Source organism: Pteropus medius, unplaced genomic scaffold (genome assembly GCF_902729225.1).
Source record: "Pteropus medius unplaced genomic scaffold, Ma_sr-lr_union100, whole genome shotgun sequence".
NCBI classification, from domain to species: Eukaryota; Metazoa; Chordata; class Mammalia; order Chiroptera; family Pteropodidae; genus Pteropus; species Pteropus medius.
The window spans coordinates 3546479-3569045 of NW_024346065.1; the positions used below are offsets into that span (position 1 = coordinate 3546479).

The 22567-nt window shown below is 38.3% G+C and overlaps 1 protein-coding gene and 1 pseudogene across 3 annotated transcripts in view; both read left to right on the forward strand.

Moving 5' to 3' along the window:
* The window catches only part of EXD2 (exonuclease 3'-5' domain containing 2), a 67516-nt gene extending 44949 nt beyond the window's left edge, over positions 1 to 22567 (forward strand). For 2 of the 3 annotated variants that reach the window (XM_039875346.1, XM_039875349.1), the window contains 7 exons: positions 9302 to 9558; positions 12893 to 13019; positions 15757 to 16088; positions 17077 to 17183; positions 17415 to 17550; positions 18631 to 18987; positions 21117 to 22567. In XM_039875346.1, coding sequence (XP_039731280.1) covers positions 9302 to 9558; positions 12893 to 13019; positions 15757 to 16088; positions 17077 to 17183; positions 17415 to 17550; positions 18631 to 18987; positions 21117 to 21333 — 1533 coding nt within the window. In that variant the 3' untranslated portion in view covers positions 21334 to 22567. The remainder of the gene's footprint in view (positions 1 to 9301; positions 9559 to 12892; positions 13020 to 15756; positions 16089 to 17076; positions 17184 to 17414; positions 17551 to 18630; positions 18988 to 21116) is intronic. The other variant, XM_039875348.1, reaches the window with a different exon arrangement.
* LOC120612816 (uncharacterized) lies at positions 11803 to 11920 on the forward strand (annotated as a pseudogene).

The following is a 22567-nucleotide window of genomic DNA, read 5'->3' on the forward strand; positions in this document are numbered from 1 at the left end:
TATATATATATATATATTGCATTGTGTTATATATATATATATTGCATTGTGTTAATCTAATTTTTAATTGGTCCTTTTAAGATCTTCTCTTTGAGTTTCTGGTTCTAGAGATTCACCATGATGAGACTATGTGTTGTCTTCTTTCTGTTTTTCCAGCTTGAGATTCAGAAAGATACTGGACATGAGGATTGGTATTTTTTAAATCAATTTAAAAATTCTCTTTGAAGATTGTCTTTCTCTTGTGTTTTCTTTTTCTTCTCCTTCTTCTCCTCCTTCCATTCTTCCTCTTCCTCCTCCTCTTTCTTTCTTGATGGAATTTGATCAGCTATATTCTCAAGTTTTTATGCTATCTTACATGTCTGGTGCCTCTTTTATATTTAACATATTTTAGTCTCTCTAGATTCATTCTGTGCAGTTTCTTCGGGTTGCTTTTACAGTTCCATTTTTCTTTCTTTAACTTTGTCTAATCTGTTTAACTTGCCCCCTGAATTTTTTTTTTTTTAACTTTTGTTTTATTATGAAATACATCAAAAAAAAAGTTCCTGAAGGGGGCGGGAAAAAAAAACGGTGTAGATGGTAGAGGCTTTGTTCATTCCTCTGGCGACTAAATCAAGTTGTGACAGAAACAAGGAGCAAACAGCAAGGAAAAATCGTCTGGGATCTAGATGAACAAGCCATGCAACCAGGGAGAAATCTAAGAAATCACCCTGCAATGGCAGAAGGTAGGACTAGGTGAGGACACGAGGCTACCTGGTCCCAAGTGGCTGAGCAAGACAGAGGCTGTGGCAGCGGCAGTGGCAGCTACAGAAGCCTCTTAAAGGAGCTGTGTCCGTGAGTGGACTTTGGTGGTGACGGACCTGCTCGCTTTGAACACTAGTGCCAGTTCCTCTGCTCAAGGACTTACAGGAGAACACTGAGTGGTCAGAGTGAGGGCCAAGGCGAGACTCGCTCTGTACAGAAGTGCCGGGGGTATCCATTATTCCTCTGCTGAGCCCTGCCCCCTCCCAGTGTGTGGAGTCAGTGCCGCCATAGCGGAGACATCATCAGACTGGATAACAGAGGTTGCTCCACCCAGAGGATTCCCTGAAACTCCGCCTCACCCAACTTGAGGCCCCACCCAAGCCACATCCAGGTGAGTCAGGTGCTTCTTGCTGAGCAGCCTCTAGACTTACATTGGTGGCAGCTGGCCTCGGTTTCTAGTGTGGCCATTTGAGGCAAATATAAGCACAGCGTCTGTGGATTGTTTGCTGAATCTTAATAGGTGGCCCTGGAGGGGCTCACAGGCTGGGGATAAATTTGGCCTGCAGCTGAACCCCTCTCAGGACTGTGCTACTGGACACCTACCATATAAAGCCACACTAATAAGACTGGGAGACTTAGTAGCTTTGCTTAGTACATAGAAACAGACACAGAAAAGCAGCCAAAATGGGAAGACAAAGAAGCAGAAACCATATGAGAGATCAACAGAATGGAGATCCAGGAATAATGGAATCAAGCAATTTAACAGATGCAGAGTTCAAAACACTGGTTATAAAGATACTCAATGAACTATGGGAAGTGTAGAGGAATTCAGTGATAACTTCAACAAAGAGACAAAAAGCATAAAAATAGAAATGGAAAATATAAAAGAACAAGTCAGCAATGAAGAACACATTATTTGAGATGGGAAGTATATTAAATGGAATAAACAAAGTGAATAAAGAAGAGGATCAAATGACCTATATAGAGGATGGGAAAGCCAAGGACACTCAATTAGAATGGCAAGAAAAAAGAAGCCAAGACTATAATAATAATTTAATGAGCCTATGGGACACTATTAAAGGTAAAAATATCCATGTCATAGGGGTACCTGAAGAGGGAGAACAAGAAGTTGAATATATATTTGAAGAAATAATGTTGGAAAACTTCCCTAACCTGGTGAAGGAAATACACATAAAACCCCAGGAAGCTCAGAGAATCCCCAAAACCAGGAACCCAAAGAGGCCCACATCAAGACCCATCATAATTAAAATGCCAAAGGTTAAATACAAAGAATCTTAAAAGCAGCAAGAGAAAAGCAGTTAGTTTCCTACAAGGGAGCATCCATAAGATTGGCAACTGATTTCTCAAAAGAAACTATGCAGGACAGAAGGGCTTGGGACAAAATATTCGACATGATAAAGACCCAGGATCTACAAACAAGAATACTTTATCCAGCAAAGCTATCATTTAGAGTTGAAGGATAGATAAAGAGCTTCTTAGACAAAAATAAGCTAAAGGAATTTATCATCACCAAGCCAGTATTACAGGAAATGTTGAAGAGACTTCTTTAAGAAGAAGAAACATGTATCAAAACAGGAATAAAGGATGGTAACTACATTCCTATTAACAAGTACCTCAAATGGAAAAGAATTAAGTGCACAATCAAAAGACAGAGTGGCTGAATGGGCCGCTAAATAAGCTGCCTACAAGAGACTCATTTCAGATTAAAAGACACACCAGACTCAAAGGAAGGGGATGGAAAAAGATATTGCCCTGATAGACCTAGAGGATATTGTGTTGAATGAAATGGGTTGGGTAGAGAAAGACAAATATCACATGATTTTATGTACATGTGGAATCTAAAGAACAAAATAAACAACAACAAAAGCAGAAATAAACATCGATACAGAGAATGTTCAGAGGGATACTACATAGGATGCGGGTTGAGGGTCAAAAAAAGGCAAAGAGATTAAGAGGTACAAATGAGTAGTTGCAGAATAGACATGGTAAAGTGTAGCTTGGGGAAGATAGTTAATAATGTAATAAATACGTAAGGGGGAAGAAGGGTACTAGATTTAGTGGGGTGATCACTTTGCGAGTTATGTGGATCTCTGATCACTATGCTATACAACTGAAATTGGTATATTATTGTATACCAACTATAAGTGAAAAAAACTCATTGAGTTGTACAATGTAAATACAAGCGACTAATTGTCTATTATATTTTAATAAAGACAAAAAAAAAAGTTCCTGAAACAAAAATTAACAGTAAAATGATCTTAAGAGAACAGCAGTGTATCTCGAAACTAGGTCAAGAAACAAGATTGCTAGTACCTCAGAAACTCCCCTTGTAATCATTTCCCTTGCCTTCCCTCTAAGGATTGTCATTATCCTGATTTCATGATATTTACTTTCTTGTTTCTTTATACTTTTACTACTCAAGCATACACTGTAATTTAGTTTTGTCTGCTTTTTAAATTTAAGGTAAATGAAACTATCAAGTATGTATTCTTTTGTGTTGGACTTCTTTTGCTCAACTTTATGTTTGTGAGATCTATGTTGTATGTGACTGTGACTCATTGCTATTGTATAAATACATCACAATTTATTCATCCATTCTAAAATCGATGGGCATTTGGGTTGTTTACAGTTTGGGGCTCTTACAAAGAATGCTGCAACAAACACATGGTCCTTATTATTGGGTATGCAAATACGTTCAGTTCTACTCTTGGTTTGTTAAAAGGTTTTTTTAAAAATCATAAATGGTTGGTGAATTTTATCAAGTGCTTTTTCTGCATTTCTTGAGATGACTGTAGTTTTTCTTCTGTTGTGAAATACATTAATTTTTGACTATCTGGAATAAATCCAACTTGGTCATGATGTTTTATTCTTTTGATACATTGCTGAATTCATTTTGCTAATGACTTTTAGAGGATTTTTTTGAAAAAAATCTATGTTCGTGAGTCATATTGGCTTATCATTTTCCTTTCTAGAAATGACCTTTTCAGATTTTGATAAAAAAGTTATGCTGGCCTCATATGAGTTAGGGCTGTTCCTTATCTTTGTGTTCTCTGGAATAGTTTATGTAAGACTGTCATTCTTTTTCCTTAAATGTTTGATTAGAATCTACTAGTGAAGTCATCTGGAGTTTTCTTTTAAGGGAAGTTTTGAATTAGGGATACAATTTCTTTAATAGTGTTCAGGCTATTCATATTTTCTATTTCTTCATGTCTGTTTGATAAATTCTATTTTTCAGCTAAATCTGTCTTCTCAAAAATTTAAATTATAGGCATAAACCTGTTTATAATATCCTCTGACAGTTTTTTCCTGTGTGATGGATATGTAGGGATGGCTGCTTTTTCATTCTTGACATTCTTGCTTATTTGTGCTGCTCTTTTTCTTGATTACCCTTTCCATGGGTTTATTAGTTTTATTAGTCTTTTCAAAGAACCAACTTCTGGCTTTGTTGATCTCCTTTATTGTATATGTTCTATTTCACTGATTTCTGCTCTTTATTATTTCTTCTAGTCGCTTGGGTATAATTTGCTGTTCTCTATTTTTCAGCCTACTTTAATCTGACATCCTATCATACTACTCCACTGTGACTGATCAACTTGATGGCTTTCTTGTTTTCTGATCCAGCAGACACTTATTTGGACTCATTATTCTAGCTTTCAAAAGCATCTGCACAATTCCTATGCAAGACATTCTCTTCTTAGCTTTCATGCCCTCATATTCTCCTATCTCCTATCTTACTGTTCTTTCCTCTTTTACCTTTTCTGATCCCCTGTCTACCTGATATCTAAATATTGACATGGCTCAGACTTGTTCTCTTCTGTATCCACCCCCAGGGATTGCAAACTCAAGATTCCTACAAGGTCCAGATAGGAAATGCGAATGAATGATGTAGAGTGATTGCATTTTTAAATGCATAGAAATATTCTTAAATTTCATAAATAAATGTGCTTCTTCCCTATTATTCTTTAAACACAAGGCCTTTATGATCTTTCATTTCCCTAGTTTTGATAGAGACACAGATCCTGATGAATATTTATTTGTATTAGAAAAATAGTGGTGTACGAATACAATGATAAATGGGAAATGACAGTTGGCTTCAGTGTTGAGAGGATATCATGGTGAATTAGAGAATTCATGCCTTATATAAATGGGGAACCTGCTATACAAGTCAAGCAAAGTGTTGCCACATTGTTCAGTTCTTTAAGAAACTTGGAATATAGATTTTTTAAAATGTGAGTTCTATTAATTTTAAAACTCTGGCACAAGTTTTTAACTGTGGAGACAAAGTAAACATGTCTATGGGTCAGCAGATGGATCCATGGATCATTACTGTTTGTCATCTAATTTACATTCTTTTTTCTAAGTGATCTCATCTTTTTATTTTTTGGCGAATCAATTTGTTTAAAAAAATTTTTTTATTATATTATAAAATACAATATTATATTAATTTTAGGTGTACAACATAGTGATTCAATATTTATATACCTTATGATATCACCATGCAAAGTTATTATGATATTATTGATTATATTCCCTGTGCTGTTTACTATATCTCTGTGACTTATTTATTTATAACTGAATGTTTGTACCTTTTATTCTCTTTCACCTTTTTCACCCATCCTCCCATCCCCTCCCCTCTGGCAACCATAATTTGTCTGTATATCTAAGTCTGTTTTTGTTTTGTTGGTTCATTTTTTTTTTTCAGATTCCACATATAAGTGAAATACAGTATTTGTCTTTTCTCTGTCTGACTTATTTCACTTGGCATAACCCCCTTTAGGTCCAGCCGTGTTGTCACAGATGGCAAGATTTCATTCTTTTTTATTGCTGAGTAATATTTCATTGTGTGTGTGTATGTATATCTCATGTCTTCTTTATTCATCTATCGATGAGCATCTTGCTTCCATATCTTGGCTATTGTAAATAATGCTGCAGTTAACATAGGGGTGCATATTATTTTTTCAAATTAGTGTTTTCATTTTCTTTGGGTAAATACCCAGAAGTGGAATTGCTGGGTCATCTGGTAGTTCTATTTTTATTTTTTTTGTGATTTCATCTAATTTTTTATAGTTTTAAATATAATTGATATGCTAATGACTCTCAAAAGTAGAACTCCAGCCTTTTATGTCCATCTGCCTACTTGACATCTCCCTTTGAATGTCTAATAGTCATCCCAAACTTAACATGTTCCTAACAGAACTCTCGATTTTTCTTCTCAAACCTATATTATCCCTGGTCTCCACCTTTAAGATTAAAATTAGGGAGACATACTTCCCCCTAAGGGTTGTCAAACAGAGTGATATGATTGAAAGTCAAGACACAAACAGGCAGTTATAGTATGTTAAATTTCTTTAATGGCAAAATATATGGAAATTCAAAAAAGTGGTTATAGAAACTGGGAAACAACACAGCATGCTACCAGACAGAGGTATGAGTTTCCAGATCCCCCTGAATTACCTATGGTGATGTACAACTATGGATAAATCACCTGTACAAAATAAGGATTCTGCCATGTTTTAGAAACTATTATTTTGCCTTTCTCCTGAGGACATAGGGATGGAAATGCTAAATATGTTTCTGGCCCCTGACTCATGCCTGATTTTTTTTCTGGCGTTTCTGGCTACAGACGTCCTTGCTTAACAGGTGCAAATAATTAGTGCAATAAATATTGAATGAAGTGAAGGTCATTTTCCCAAGAGCATTCTTCTGCAGGCCCAGGCTTCAGGCTTGTCTGAGGTCCACTCCCTTTTCCTTACTATTACTGCTTCCCTTCCCATTTAGGAAGTATTACCAGTGCTATCTCCAAAAGAGATTTTGCATCCATCTATTTCTCTACATCTCAGCGACTTTCTAGTCCAGGCCTCGCATATCTCCTCTGGACCTTTGCAATAGCCTCCTGACTGGCCTCCCTGCTTGGATTCTTGTGCTCCTACAATCCATTCTTTTGTAGTAACCAAAGTGATCTTTGAAAAATGCACATCAGATTGTGGCAGTCCTCTGCTTAAAATCTTCCACTGCTTCCAATAAAGATGTCTTAGTTACATGTTCTTAAGGACTTCTATGCTCTGTCTTCTCTCAACATCCGATTTTGTCTCCTGTTTTCATCTCAACCTTCTCATTACTTTCCAGCCTCATTGGGCCTTCACTCTGTTGCTTGAACAGGACAAACTCATTCCTGTCTCAAAGCCATGGTCTAAATTTAAATGATAAATAAATGCCACAGACTAGGGATGCTCATTAGTTAACTTGTTTTCAGCCCAGAACATGGTACCAGATCATTCTCTACTCTCTGCTGCCACCATGGGGTCATTTAAAGAATCACTGGCTTTTCCAGAAGATTTTATCAGTTCTGGACTTTTAAGAACCCTGCTTATAACATTAGTAAGCCCTTATTTTCCTTGAGTAGTAAGTGATATCAGGGCAAAAAGATGTTAAAAAGCAAAAGGGGGAAATATGAGAAATAAAGACTACACAGCTTATTCTTTAAGCCAAATTAACTCTGCTAGAAGCATTATTCTTCCATTTATACATCCAGTATAAATTGGATACCTGTTAGCATCATGAACATTTGGATTTCTAGTGGGAAAACCGTAATTATAATACATTGGATCTTAAGCACAATCCAGAGACAGCATTAAAAAGACAACTTATCTATCTGTTCACCTATCTAGTTACTTACTTAATGTATTTTGGACAATGGAACCCAACTGAAAAGATGTACAAAGATCCAGCGTAGGAATTTGCAGTGAATATTATGTCAAATTAGCAGTGCTAAATATTAGAAGTGGAGATTTATAGCTTTTTCTTAGAGCTGGTATTAAAGAGGGAGGGAATTACTTATTAATAAGAAAAAAGTCAATTCGGCCGCATCCAGATGAATTATGATAGAACAGGACCCAGTAGTCAGTTTCTTGCAGGTCTTTTTGACCTCGACTGAGTCCCAAGAAATAGACACATTAGAGATCACACTGACATGCTTTCATTTGAGGGTATGGAAATGCCCTCATTGAAAAGCAGTGCCTGAGAAGGGAAGTCCTAACACTTTTGTGAGTTAAACCATGATTTTACTTAGCACTGAGGTTGAATGGAGGGCAGAGGCCCTCCCGAATTTTTCTTTTTAACAACGATTCTTCGTGATCTTGACTATTTCTTCTCTGTGATTTTGGTTACTTCAACAGTGAAATATCCTTCCCCCAATTACTCGTAGCACTTTGTTTGAACTGTTCCTTTGGTATTTACCATGCAATTTCTGAGGACATGAGCTCATGTGTATTGTTCTCTCCAGGTTCCATCTCTTGTATAACTTTATATCCTCAGTGGCGCCCAGTTCAATGCCTAGAACACCCATACTGTGGTGTTGAGAGAATTCTGTTGCCTAGAGCAGGGTTCCCACTGTTAACGTTTTGAGTAGATGATTCTTTGTTGGCAGGGGCAATCCTGTACACTGTAGGGTGTTTAGCAGCATTCTGGCCTCTGACTACTAAGATACCAGTGCACTCTTCCCCAAGTTGTGACTACCAAAGGTTTCTCCAGGTATTGCCTAATGTCCTGGGGTGGGGGTACAAAATCAATCTTGGTTGAGAACTACTGTTCTAGAGATTGGGAAATTTAGGTTCTAGTCCTGACTTTGCCATGATCTCTCCATGTTTAGGCAAACTTCTTCACCTGTACGTAGTAGACCTTAAATTTCCTCTCCTGAAAAATGAGGATTGGAATTTATCAGATATTTAGCCTGGTATCCATGGATAGCTTTAGGGAACCTTTAATTAATGTAAAATTTTCTGGGAATAACTTCCTTAACTTTTAGCATTTTCTCCAACTTATTTATTACCTCAAAAAGATTAAAACTAGATCAGTTAATACATAAAGTTATTTTCATTTTTTACGATATAAGAATCCTAGCTTATGCTCACTATAAGTTTTTAATATATATATATACACACACACACACAGACACGCACGCACACACAGACACACACACACAGCATTTGTGACCACAGAATGCTGAGAAAGCCCTTAGGGCTATCAGGATTTATTATATTGGCAGGTACCACTTATTTATACTAGTATTGTATTTCTATCTCCTTATAAAAATCAAATCTTGAGGCAGTGATGGTAAATGAGTTAAGTCACTAGCATGTACATTAGAGTCTGTATAATAAAGAGTTTGTTTATCGTTTGGCACTCTGCGCCTTAGCATTTTTTTCTTAGTCTTCTAAAACCAGTATGTTTCACATGACTCTGCCAATATATGTTCCAGTGTTCCCCTGTGTCTGCTGGTCACTATTTATGGACTGCTCATATTTCAGGCCCTGGAGTTTGGGCCCTCAGTAACCACTGTTTAAATTGCTCCTTCACAAAGTACATTGCATTTGTTAGCATGGGCTGATCCTTAGATTTGAACCGAAATCTGGTCAGCTGCTCCCTTTGGGAAGTTAAGGATATACCCACTTAGACGTTTTTTTTTTTTGCCACGGTTTCATGTTGTCCTTGGTGCTGTGCCAGGGTGTTAACTGTGGCCCTATTTTTTCCTCTGTTGCAGGTGAATTTGGAAGGCAAAGCTAGTCCTCTGTCTCTCCTTCAAATGGCTTCCCCAAGTGGCTTCTGTGTCTTGGTTCGCTTGCCCAAGCTGATCTGTGGAGGAAAAACACTACCAAAAACATTATTGAACATTTTGGCAGATGGCACTATTTTAAAAGTTGGAGTAGGATGTTCAGAAGATGCAAGCAAGCTTCTGCAGGATTATGGCCTCGTCGTTAAGGGGTGCCTGGACCTCCGATACCTAGCCATGATGCAGAGGTATGGTTTGTACAATGCTGGGATTCCTGGAGCTCAGCGGCAAATATTTTAGCAAGATTTGTAGATTAATGAGAATCAATAATGAAGCATCTGAAATTCTTGAGGAACAGAGTGGCTTCTGAGATGCATATTGAACTTTTGAGGAAATATTCCAGCTCCTGAAAAAACTTTAGTTACCTGGAATTGGTCTTTTTAGATGAAACTTTAATAAGGTGTCTCTGTAAGCTACAGATTGTAACCTGATGGCCCCACTGGCTAAATTAGGGCTGCAGGTGTTTTGTTTTGTTTTGTTTTCATATGATAATTTTGGGAAATCTTAGTTTAAATCTTAGTTTAAATCTTAGTTTAAATGGATTGTAGAAGATTTAATATAAAAATCTGTATTTCTGACTTCTCTTGAAAAATTAGATGATTTGACTATATGAGGTCAGTTCTTATTTATTTAGTATTTTATTTTTTTATTAGTTTCAAGTATACAGTACATTGGTTAGACGTTTATATAGTTTATGAAACAATCCCCCCAATTACCCCATCACCTCTCTGGCTCTGCACCTAGCTAGTACATTACTGCTGACCACATTCCCTGTGCTGTGCTCCCCATCCCCGTGACCATCTGTCAGCTACTAATTTGTACTTCTTTAACCCTTCACCCCTTTCCCCCAGCTTCCCAACCCCTTTCCCTTCTGGCTATCACCAGATAGGGTCAGTAGTTCTTGATGGCAACAATTGTCTGGGTAGCACTGTCCTCTTTTAAATGAGGATGCTCTGTTCTATTCGCTCAAGTCCACACCTCTCCCAGTGTAACCCCAACTCATCCTGTAAGCATTTGAGTTTGCATACCTTGCTTTAGGCCAACAGTGGTGGCAGCTCTTATCCTTTACTGGGAGGAAGAGAGATTTCCCTTTCCCTTGGAATTATATTTTTATAGAAATTCTATTCTAATTTTTTTTTTTAGGGAGTCTAAGTTACCTTCTCATGTGTATCAGATCCTCATTTTAATAATGCGGACTGAAACTGCTTCTCTCCCTGCCTCAAATGACATTGACATTAAAAGTTTAGAGGATTTAGTAAACTAAGGGAGGACTGGATTAAAATCTATGCTTATTGTAATTTTTTAGTATAAAATGAAATTTTATTTTAGCTTTGTAGTTTGCTTATGTTAATAAAATTCATAAGTATCATTTTTTTTTCAAATAATACATGAAAATATTTACTTTAAAAAATTTTGAACTCTGAAAGTGTTTGGAAATAAAAGTAGAAGCCATCTTTCATCAGGCTCTCTGCCCTTTGGCACTGCCTCCCCAGAGGTGCCCACTGGTACTCTGTTGCTAGAGGTGGTATGCCCAGTGGCTAAGAGTTGACTCTGAAATGGACTGTGTGGGTGGGAGCACTAGAGCTGCCACTTGTCAGCTATGTGACCTTTGGCAAATTACCAAACTGCACTTATTCCTCAGTTCTGTCATCTGTAGAGATAATAATGTTCCCACCTCATACGACTGATGTGAGGATTAAATGAGTTAAACTATGTAAAGAACTAGAAATAGTGTTTGACACAGCATTCTTGCTGTTTAAATTTTAACTATTACCATCATCATCAACACTGTCATCACTACCACCTTCCGCATCATCATCATCATCAGATTGGTTTGTCTTTCCAGATCTCTATCTATGCAATTACAGTCCTCATTAGGAATATGTAGAAATTAGTGGTGCTCTGAATTCTCTGTCTGGCTAAATGCAGAATAGCCAAGTGTCAGAATAATGATTTGGCTAAAGCTGAATGCTACCATGAACTTCTCTAGAAATAAGAATGAAGAATTTATCAGGCCTTTCAATTTTTAATGAAATTTTAATAAAACTAAACATTATTTTATTATTGAACAACTTAGTAAAAATAAATTTTTAAATATATTATAGTGTAAGAAATTTGTCATTCTAGTGCAAGAATTATACTTAGCACTGTAGCTACAGGTTGCTCCTGATGTTTGCCATAAGTAGTTGTAGCTTTCAGTTGACTTTGGGGAGGAGCACAGATTTTCTTTTTTTTGTTAATGCTATCTTTTTCATACTCTTTATATTTTTATTATGTGTTAACCAAAAATGATTCTTTATAGAGATTGTTATATATGATTTTGGAATCTTTCCTAGTGAAACTTTGAAGTAACAAAGGCGGCATCTTGTTTTTAATTCATCCTCAAGTAATGTGAAACCTTTCCAAATATGACATTTAAAAAAGATTAATGAGTCTACGGCCATGCTACCCTGAACAAGCCCATCTCATCTGATCTCGGAAGCTAAGCAGGGTTGGGCCTGGTTAGTACTTGGATGGGAGACCATCTAGGAAGACTAGGTGCTGTAGGCGTAAAAAATAAAAAAATAAGGGATTGTAACCTGACAAGGTCTTTGTAATCTGTGAGGTCAACCAAGGGTTGCCTCGCCTAAAAAAAAAAAAAAAGACTAATGACTTAAATGGAATTAAATAACTAAAAATAAGTACTGTCTTTCAATGAGGGTATTGATTTCAAGAATTATAGAATATCCATGTTTGAAAAATCACACAACTGTGAAAAAGATTGAACTAAGTACATTTGTACTTACTGTCATGTCATTGAGTGATAGAGCAAGTAGCATAACAGAAAGCAAAATAAATAACAGAAAATTATATCTACTCCATCTAACCATCTGTTTATTTGTGCATAGAAAAATTCTGGGGTGGGGCAGAGCATACTGTTAATAGTCATATTCCCCAGGAGTTTCAGAAGTGTGGGGCAGAGGGTTCACTTCTCTCCCATTATATTGCTGTATTGTCTTATTTTTTAATAATAAGTGTTCATTACTTTTACAATTTCTAATAAAACAAAAGAAAGTTTTATGTCTCCCTAAATCCTTAATTTCCATTAATTGAACCAAAACCTTATGCACATTTAGGTTGTTTTCAATTATTTGTTACTATAAATAGTGCTACAATGAAGATTGTTTTATGTACATTTGTCCTTAGGATGAATTCCTAGAGGCGGAATTGTTGAATCAGTTTTCATGTTCAAAATTTTGATTGCTATTTATTTTTAAAGTTTTTTTAATAAATGTTGTAAAAATGTACAGTTCATGAATTTAGATTAGACTGTCTGGTTCATCATGTTCCACTAATAATAGATATAGTTATTTTAAAAAAATATTTGCAATCTAATAGATTAAGAAATTGTGTATAATTTTTATTTGATTTGATGTCTAGTGAGATTATCTGTCATCTGCTTATTAGCCATTTATATGTTTTTATTTGCCTATTCTTGTCCTTTGCCTATTTTTGATACATGATTTTATTTATTTCTTATAGAAACAATTTGCTCTGTAATGGGCTTAGCCTGAAATCACTTGCTGAGGCTGTTTTGAACTTTCCCCTTGACAAGTCCCTTGTACTTCGTTGCAGCAACTGGGATGCTGAGAATCTTACTGAGGACCAGGTACTTCTTATCAGAATAGTTGAAGAATGGAAGTGTCATTGCTTGTGAAGTATAATTATTTTTAAAATTCTTATTCTCAAATATGATATAAGTATTAGGCAGAAATGCCTTAAAATAGACTCAATATCTAATAATACCCAAGGTGACTGGTCTATAATAATGCTTAGTGAGATTTTAGAAAGTGCAGAAAATAATATTTAAATTTGCCATGAAAAAAAATGGATTGAGAGCACAGGGCACATGGTCATGGCTTTTGGACTAGTGGGGTTTATTATCAGTAGCTATAGATTACAGTCAAATGTTAGTAACTATGAGTCTTTTCTCTCAGGCTACTCAGTTTCTCCAGAGATGAATCTTCTAGTCTTCTGCCCAAGAGATCTAAGCCCCACAGCCTATATTCTGGTAGCTGAGTGGGAGAAAGGTACTGGTAGTCTAACCATCCAATATGTAGACTTCCCATAATCCTCCTCTTTTCAGGTGACACTTTGACCCCAGATCTTCTGTGATTTAGCCGTTTATATGACTTACACATGTCAAAAACTAAATCCTGCACATTGAGTAAACCAAAGCAGAAAGATGAGTTTATTGCAAGAGTTTCAACCTGTAAGCCAGGAAATTCAAAGCTATGGGAGCAATGAGTTCCGACTAAGGGGTTTTTATGGGGTAACTGCAGCTGATGGGTTGCCTCGTGGTCTTCTTCTTTATTTGGATCAGGGTAGCTGAGAGAGGGGAACAAGGAAGTCCAAAGATGGTATGAATAGACTTGGTGTTTGGGGGTTGGCTGGCTATCTCTGCTGATTTTTGAGGAGAGCTGTACATTCTGTAACTTATGTTAAGTAAAACTTTGTTTTCTTTAATATGCCTGTGTTGGCCAACTCCATTTTGTTCCTGACATAAATGACTTTATTTTAGTTTTGGTTCTACAATCTTTTATTTTTTTGCAGTAGAGATGGAGTAATTGTCTGGCCCTGTGGTCTAAAAGAAGAGATGGGGTTTAAGTGTTCTTTATGAAGACTTTCACCTTATCTTTCTGTTTCTACCCCTACTTGTATCTTTGCTTTCACAGATACCTGCTGCCCCTCATTCTCTATGCTTTACCATTTTCTGTGGCTCAGATTAATTTGATTTTTGGATTTTTGGCTTACTGCCCTCTATAAGCCTAGGTTTGAGTCAGTTTCCACTTATTCATCCTTCCAAATGTTAATAGAGTTAGCAATAGCTATTATCTTAAGGTTAATATCCTGTGAGAGAACTCTGGGAATCAAATTACTTGAATTTGTTTTCTTCAGCTATTTCTGATTTGTTGTGACCCTCAGTAAGTTACTTCCTTGTGCCTTGGTTTGTTCATTCCTTCTTTCCTTCCTTCTTTTTAATAATTTTGCTGAAATATAATTTACATACAATAAAATTCACCCATTTAAAATATACAAGTCAATGGATTTTAGTATATTTACGGAGTTGTGCAACCATCATCACAATCTAACTTTAGAACATTTTCATCACCCCAAAAAGAAACAGCACAGCCATTAACAGCCATTTCCCCTTTCACCCCACCACCCCAACACCTAGGTTTGGTGGGATCATTTGAAGCACTTAAGTTTTTAATTTTGATGAGGTCCAGTTATCAATTTTTTCTTCTACCGCTCATGCTTTTGGTGTCATATCTAAGAAAATCATTGCCTAACCCAACATTTACTCCTATGTTTTCTCCTAAGAGTCTTATGTGTTAGCTCTTACACTTAGATTTATGATCCATTTTGAGTTAATTTTTGTGTATGATGTGGGGTAGGAGTCCAACTTCATTCTTTTGCATGTGGACATTTAGTTGTTCTAGCACCATTTGTTGAAAATACCTTGGTTTCCTTATCATTTGTAAATAATTTGTTAAAAAGCACTCCGAACTTTTTACATTCAAGCACACTTTTCCTGTGGGAGAAAACTTGCTAATAGATATGTAGATTATTTGGTCTAGGTAGAAATTTTTATACAAACTTGTTTTACTCTAAAAGCATTAAAAAATCCTTACTAATATTATTGTTTACCAGGCTTGGTTATTAAAGGTGAATTAAAGGAATCTTAAAGCCCTTACAATAGCATTTGTTAAGAAAAGCTATTAATTATAGTTTTGACTACTTTTATCTATGACCAGTTACCTGGGAGAATGACTTACCATTATTAAAGACATAAATTCCAGAAATAGGCCCTTGTGACTTTTGATATGAGGCCATGTTTGAAACCATTTGTTTTCCTTGATTTCAACATCTTATTATTAGACATGGCAGTGAACTTCACTATAGTCACACAGGTCTCTTAACAAATTTTGGTCTCAGCTATTCTAGATGACAACCATCCCCAAAGTGAAGTTCATGTGCTAATTGTTAGGCCTGTGGTAACTGCCCTATCCCAGACTTGAGAAAAATCTGTCCTGTAGGTTTGGTAGCAGATAGAAGGAAACTTCATTGATGTATATAGATTGGGATTTTCAAGCATTTGGAGTAAGTCATTATTTTAACTATTTTAGTTAAAGACAGGGAACGTGAGGATTCATTATACTACTTGATCTATTTTTTTATAGTTTGAAATTTTTCATAATAATGAGTTTTTAAGAAGGACATGGTACCTAGGTTATTGTACATCTTGAATTAGACCTAAAAGTTGTTTATATCTTTGTGATTGACTTTGAATTGTTCTCTCCGGTTCACTTTCCAGATCACTGATCTCTAACTTTTCTCTTCAGGTAATTTATGCTGCCAGGGATGCCCAGATTTCAGTGGCTCTCTTTCTTCGTCTTCTTGGATACCCTTTCTCTAGGAATTCACCTTTAGAAGAAAACAGTGACCTCGTTGGCTGGAGAAAAGTCTTGGAGAAATGCCAGGATGTGGTAGACATCCCATTCCGGAGTAAAGAAATGAGCAGATTGGGAGAAGAGGTTAATGGGGAAGCAACAGAATCTCTGCAGAAGCCAAGAAACAAGAAGTCTAAGATCGATGTAACGGTGCCAGGCAACCCCCAAGGGAAAGACCCCAGAAAACATAAAAGAAAGCCCCTGGGGGTGGGCTATTCTGCCAGGTAACTGAGTTGTTCCCTGTCAGAGGCTCAGCCTCTAGCAAGGCACATGTGATGCCTCACCTTGGGTCTGGGGAGAAGGCTTATGTGCTAAGGTAGCAGAGGCTCTTCAGGGGTTAATTTTATTCTTCCTTTCCTTCAAGGACATTCAGAGCTATCCTTTGATTTCTTTGTATTTTTCTCCTTTTTCTCTTTTTTATTTTTTTATGGTTGGTTGGTTGGAGCGGAAATGAGGGGGCCTTAACCTAGCTTTGTCATCGACCTTGATTTGACCTTAGACCTATACTTTCTTTAATTATAAATGAGGGTATAATTATTGTTCCTGCTTGCTTCAGAGTAGCTTTGAAAATTAATAATGTGAAGTGCTTCATACTTTCCAGGAAAAATGCATCATCTGATTTCTTGTTCATTTGGTATTTGACGATTTAGAATGGCATCTAGCTCTAAGCCAATGTTATTCTCTAGCCAAGGAGAATTTTCTTGTACAACATAAGCCTCTGTTGCAGAAGAATGACTAATAAGTACTCCGGGGTGGTTTGGTCCCTGTGCCTTTAGGAATTGGATGATTAAATTGAAGCAAGTATTGTGTATGATCCAGAAATAAATCCGCATAGCCCTCATTACTTTACCCTGAAGTTCTTTCATTTTAAATTTACTTTGTTTAATCCAATGATTGCTCTATAGGGCAGTTTTCTTGGTGCTCTGTTTCCTGTTTGCTTTCACAAAAGAACTGTGTAACACTACCTAATTCACTCCCTAATGTCCCAATCCATAAATATAAAAACTAGAAGTATAAACTTAATTCATTTTTATTTCTATTTCCTAGCCCAATACCAGTGGCAAAAACTTGTTTGTTTGTTTCCATTAGATGTAATGTTTATCGCTAGTGTTAAGAATAGCTTGGGTCACTCAGAAGAGAACATGGGGAGGCAATCAATTCCTTGACCAATAGGTAGCTTTCAGTTTTGGATTTCTCTCTCTTTCCCTGCAGAAAATCACCCCTCTATGATAACTGCTTTCTCCATGCTCCTGATGGACAGCCCCTATGCACTTGTGATCGAAGAAAAGCTCAGTGGTACCTGGACAAAGGCATTGGAGGTTTGAGATTCAGCTGTCCTATTTTATCTATAATTAGGTGCATGTGGGCACTGGCAGAAGAGAGGAATGAGATAAGGGAGGGGGATGTATAGAAGGCAGAGACAGAGCTATTCAAACCCAGAGATAGTGATGTCTGCCAGGACACAGCCAACAGCAGTTCAGGTGGTGCTTCTTCCCTGGGGGAGAGACAAGCAATCACACACACTAACAAAACTTCTTTTTCTCTCTAAGAGCTGGTGAGTGAAGAGCCTTTTGTGGTCCGGCTCCAGTTTGAACCTGCAGGAAGACCTGAATCCCCAGGAGACTACTACTTGATGGTTAAAGAGAACCTGTGCGTAGTGTGTGGCAAGAAAGACTCCTACATTCGGTGAGTGTAGGGTTGCTGAACTGATTTTCTGCCTCCAGTGGAAATTGCCCTTGTAGCCACATGCACAATCCTCAGGGGCCTTGCTAGAGTCTGTCTACTTTGGCTGAGAGACTAGTCCCTAGGGCACATCCCAGTTTCCCTGAGAGCTTTGACACTGCCTGGCCGTGCTCTAGTGGCCCCTACCCTTCCTGAGCCCAGTTTTTAGTTTCTGGAATGCAACACTCTTCTCAGTAACAGTTCGCTATAAAGAGTGGTTCCCTTTTGCTCATGAGAGAACTGAGACCAGCTCCTTCAGAAGCTGCTTTTCTCTCTGTGTCATAATCCTCCCTTAAGTGGCTCATGAGCTTTCTGGTCTTTGGTACTATTCATGAAGTATCCAGATGACCTGAAGGCACACACTGCAATAGTCCAGGAAGATAATTCTGTATCAGGGCCCCCACGTAATGAAGAGGAAGCTGCCTGCTGGGTCTGGGTGCCCAGACACTTAGGCTTTCTCCTTGGCTTCTGTGGAATAACTCACTTTCCTCCGCTCTCCCCCTGCAAAGTGAGACAAGTAGTTGTTGCTGCTAAGAGTTTTTCCTGAGAGCTTAGTTCTCTTCAGAAAATAATGATGGACTTTGATGACACAGTCTTAGAGTAAAGGATTCTTCAGGTGAAGGAAATTGGCTTTTTCAGGTCACCAGGCTTCCAAAATTTCAGGAGTAAAGGTTACCTGCAACATGTTTTGAGAGAGTTGTTTTCCAGATTTTAAAGGTCATTAGAATTTCTTTTTATTTTCCTGATTCTTTTTCTTCTTGGAGCACAACCTTCTCAAAGGTTGTTAGCCTTTTGCTACCCCTGGCCCTCCACTGAAATCTGATAGCGGGTGGTCTGTTCTTACTTCAAGAGGAATCTCAGGTGCAGGTAGGTAGTTGAGTCGAGAGTGGAATAGGTTTTCATGTGATCTCTGTTGGGTTGTGGTGCCCAAGGCATCACGGTCTTATTTAGGCCCAGATCAGAATGCCAGGAGCCCTCCTGCTAGCTCCATGTGTGTCTGTGTCATATACTAATGAGCACTGCCTTCCGGGTGGACTTGCTCAGGAAGAACGTGATTCCACATGAGTACCGGAAGCACTTTCCCATTGAGATGAAGGACCACAACTCCCATGATGTGCTGCTACTCTGCACCTCCTGCCATGCCATCTCCAACTACTATGACAACCATTTGAAGCAGCAGCTGGCCAAGGAGTTCGAGGCCCCCATTGGCTCAGAGGAAGGCTTGCGCCTGCTGGAAGACCCTGAGCGCCGGCAGGTGCGTTCTGGGGCCAGGGCTCTGCTCAATGCAGAGAGCCTGCCTGCTCATCGAAAGGAGGAGCTACTGCAAGCACTCAGAGAGTTTTATAACACAGACATGGTCACGGATGAGATGCTGCAAGAGGCTGCCAGCCTGGAGACCAGGTACAGTGGACAGTTCTGGTCAGAGATGGGATTGAGGACTAGCTTAGCAACATTAACCCTGACTACTTACTTAGTGGGAACGCCTGCCAGGGAGGGAATGTTAGTCATTTAGGTGCAGTGCATAACCTCATGTTTATTCCATTAAGTATCTAATGGCTTAAAATACCATGGGGGTGGGATAGAACAATCTACTTGAGAATTTCCTTTCCATAGGAGCCTTGCCTTCCTTCTATCCTTGACCCTTTGAGGTCATATACTTATGTCCAGTCATTTTCATGATTATCAGGAGAGTTCAAATACAGTGGAGTTGTGCCTTATATATTCAATGCAGAAGTAAATCCTCAAGTCAGCACATAAGATGAAAATTATAGTAAAAAAATACCCTCAAATCTCTAAAGTTGCCCATGAAGTACAGTTTTGTGGTTTTGTGTCCCTTACCTTATCCAGGTCGTGGGAATTGAGATTCATGTTTTCTGTCTCACCTGTACTCCAGGGTACTGGCCCACTGAATGGAATGTTGGCCAGAATTGCCATTACTATTTACTTTTCTCCTTTTTTCTTCCTTCCTTCCTTGGTTTCTCCCTCCTTCTCCATGAGTACCTAGTTGAATTTATATGACTTAACTCAGTGTTTGTAAATGAGAAGCTGATGGTCTAGGAAATGAATGGGTCAATGGCTCAGATGACAAAACTGGGCTACCTGATTATAATTTTGCTTCCCAACTCTCATTTTTTTCAGAAGTAAGAGGCTGAAATAATTAAACTGATAAGTTCACAAAACCCTGATATAGGCTGGTTGTCTATAATATTTTTATTGTCAGAAAACCGAAACACTTTATTTATAGCAGCAAATGTTTATTGAACAGATATTTGTAGACATAATTATCTATCTAACCAAGCTAATAAACTTTACATAAATCTCCTTGATTAGTTCTTCTAACAACTTTATGAGGTAGGATTTAGATTTTTTGCTGGTAACTCCTAACGTTATATCTTACACTTTTTAAATCTTTCAGTTAAAAAAATTTGTTATCGTACTTTATTTTTATAACCATTCTGCGAGGTTGTAGAATAGGTGTTGTTTTCCAAGTTTTATATTAGATGTCCCAAGGTTAAAGTTAAGCAACTTGCCAAAGTCATATTAGAAATTAATGATATTGTCTCCTTTAACCAATTCCCAAATAAATTTGCTAAAACAGCTCAACTTCCCCTTTCAGCCATAGACCTTTCTAATAAATCTATCTTGCTGACTTGGGTAAAAGGAAGCTGGACTTGGATGTCTAGGACCGAGAAGAACAGCTGTTTCGGGAAAGATAGACAAGTTAGTGGGATGCTCAGGAGCTAAATAATAAAATGTCTGCAGATACCCAGAGGGTACTGACACCACTGGACTGGCGGGAGTCTTGGGAGGGAGGACTGAGAGTGGGAGGTGGATGCAGGGAGAGGACGGAGCCCCTGCGGCAGGGAGCTTCCTTGAGAGAGGGAATCTTTATTCGTAGGAGCAGTTCGTAAGGCCTTTCTGCTTAGTTGGGAGGGAATCAGGGATTCATCTTCCTGTTAAACAGCACCTTTGCACAACGAGCAACCACGGTAGCATTTCTTTGTGAGCGAAGCACTTCTCATGAATGTGGTTTGGCATTCTTTTTGTGAGAGAGAAGACACTAAGGAAATGTCCCACTTTGCATTTTATATTCAGGTAAAATTACTGTTGTGAAAAACTGGAACATGTAGGCTGATTAGCAGCCTCATGTAAGTACTGAGTAAGTACAGGATGAATAACTTGGAGCGTGAGCTGGTCACAGCACCCTGAAATAAATACAGAACCAGCATTCTTCACGCATCAGCAGCCAGACAGTAGGGCCCCTCTAATCATGCGGTGGTTTTCCCACAAGTATAACTCAGAATACCCAAAAGCCTTCTGATAGATTGTGAACAATATATCCAAACTACTTTTTAAGGCAGATATGGAAAAGAGGATGTTTTAAAAACATTAAAGTGACCAACATGTTAGGAATCTAACAGCCTCTCATGTACCCTTGTGGAAGCCCCTTGGCCACAGCACTTGCGGCCAACTGTGAGACCGTCCTGTGCCTGGTTCTCTCAGACCCTTTGTACTTTGTGTCTTGGCAGGATTTCCAATGAAAACTACATTCCCCATGGGCTGAAGGTGGTGCAGTGCCATAGCCAGGGTGGGCTGCGCTCCCTCATGCAGCTGGAGAGGCGCTGGCGTCAGCACTTCCTGGACTCCATGCAGCCCAAGCACCTGCCCCAACAGTGGTCTGTGGACCACAACCATCAGAAGCTGCTCCGGAAGTACGGGGAAGACCTTCCCATCAAGCTGTCGTGATAGCTGCTTCCCTCCCAGATTAAGAGTGCTGGGAAGTTGGAACCAAGGTTGAAAAGTCACCTTTTCCTGTTTTAATACATCATTAATTGTCAAAGCCTGGTGACACAGCTCAGAATACTAACCCATACTGATCCCAGGATGCTTCTGGTGGAGCATGGCTGTTGTTTTAAGGGGAGCTTATGGTTTTTGCATTTTAACTGGGCGGGGTAAAAATTCTTTTTTCCTCGCTTTTATTTTATTTCTGTGGTCAAGGTGGGGCCTTGGCCTTTATTTTACTCTTCTGCTTTCCCTGTGCAGATGGCAAATGAAAGATTCTCCCAGAAGTGACCTCTCCAGACTCTCAGGTTTTTAATACATTTCTTCCCTGTCCAGTATGTTGGTTTATCTCAAAAGGGCTGTTGTGTCAGGTTAGGAAGGGAGAAAAATTTCTTCCAGGGAGTTGGGGAGGTGAACAAGGGTTCAGATGCATTTTCCCAGTTCAGCCTCATAATTATAAACTCTTTGGCTTCATACTCTCCCATAATTACCTGGCTGGCATCTATCCCATCTGTGTCACTTCACTTTATTTTCCCTTGCTTGAGAAGGCTCCCCTTTACAGGTCCAGGACCAAAGCAGCAACTTCCTGCCCTACACTTCCGCATTAACACTGAGGGAGAATCCTTTCCTGGAAATAGGCCTTCAATCTGGGTGGGACAGTAAGAAGCATAAGCACCATCTCCCAAGAGAATTTTGATAATTTGCTCAGCTTTCCCTTTCTACTGTTTGTTGTCTGCTTGTTGCGATCCTGCCTAGAACTGCAAGGTTTTTAGCTTAATCCCTTTCTAAGAGGAAGATTATCTTTTCTCAGAATCAGTATCAGGTCCCTTCAGATTTGCAATACTGACCTCTTTTGAGCACTTAATTCTCTTCTGGAGTCATTTGGTCAGGTTGCAATGTGAGGGTTTCTCCATTTCCTCTCATGTCTGGGGACACCAAGACGAATTAATATGTTTAGATGTTCAAAGCAGTGGTGTGTATCTTTCAAAATGTGGGGTCACCACTTTGAGCATGAAATCAACGTATTAGTGATTAGTATTTTTTCTAAAGTATTAGGAAAACTTTCTTACTTTATGAGATCTTAATAAACTTAAAAAAAGATTTTATGGCCAGAACAAGAGCTCTGTTTTAGAATTGTGTCCAAGTTGATAATGATTGCTTTAACATTGATAAATAAAACTTCTAAGCACAAAACTCA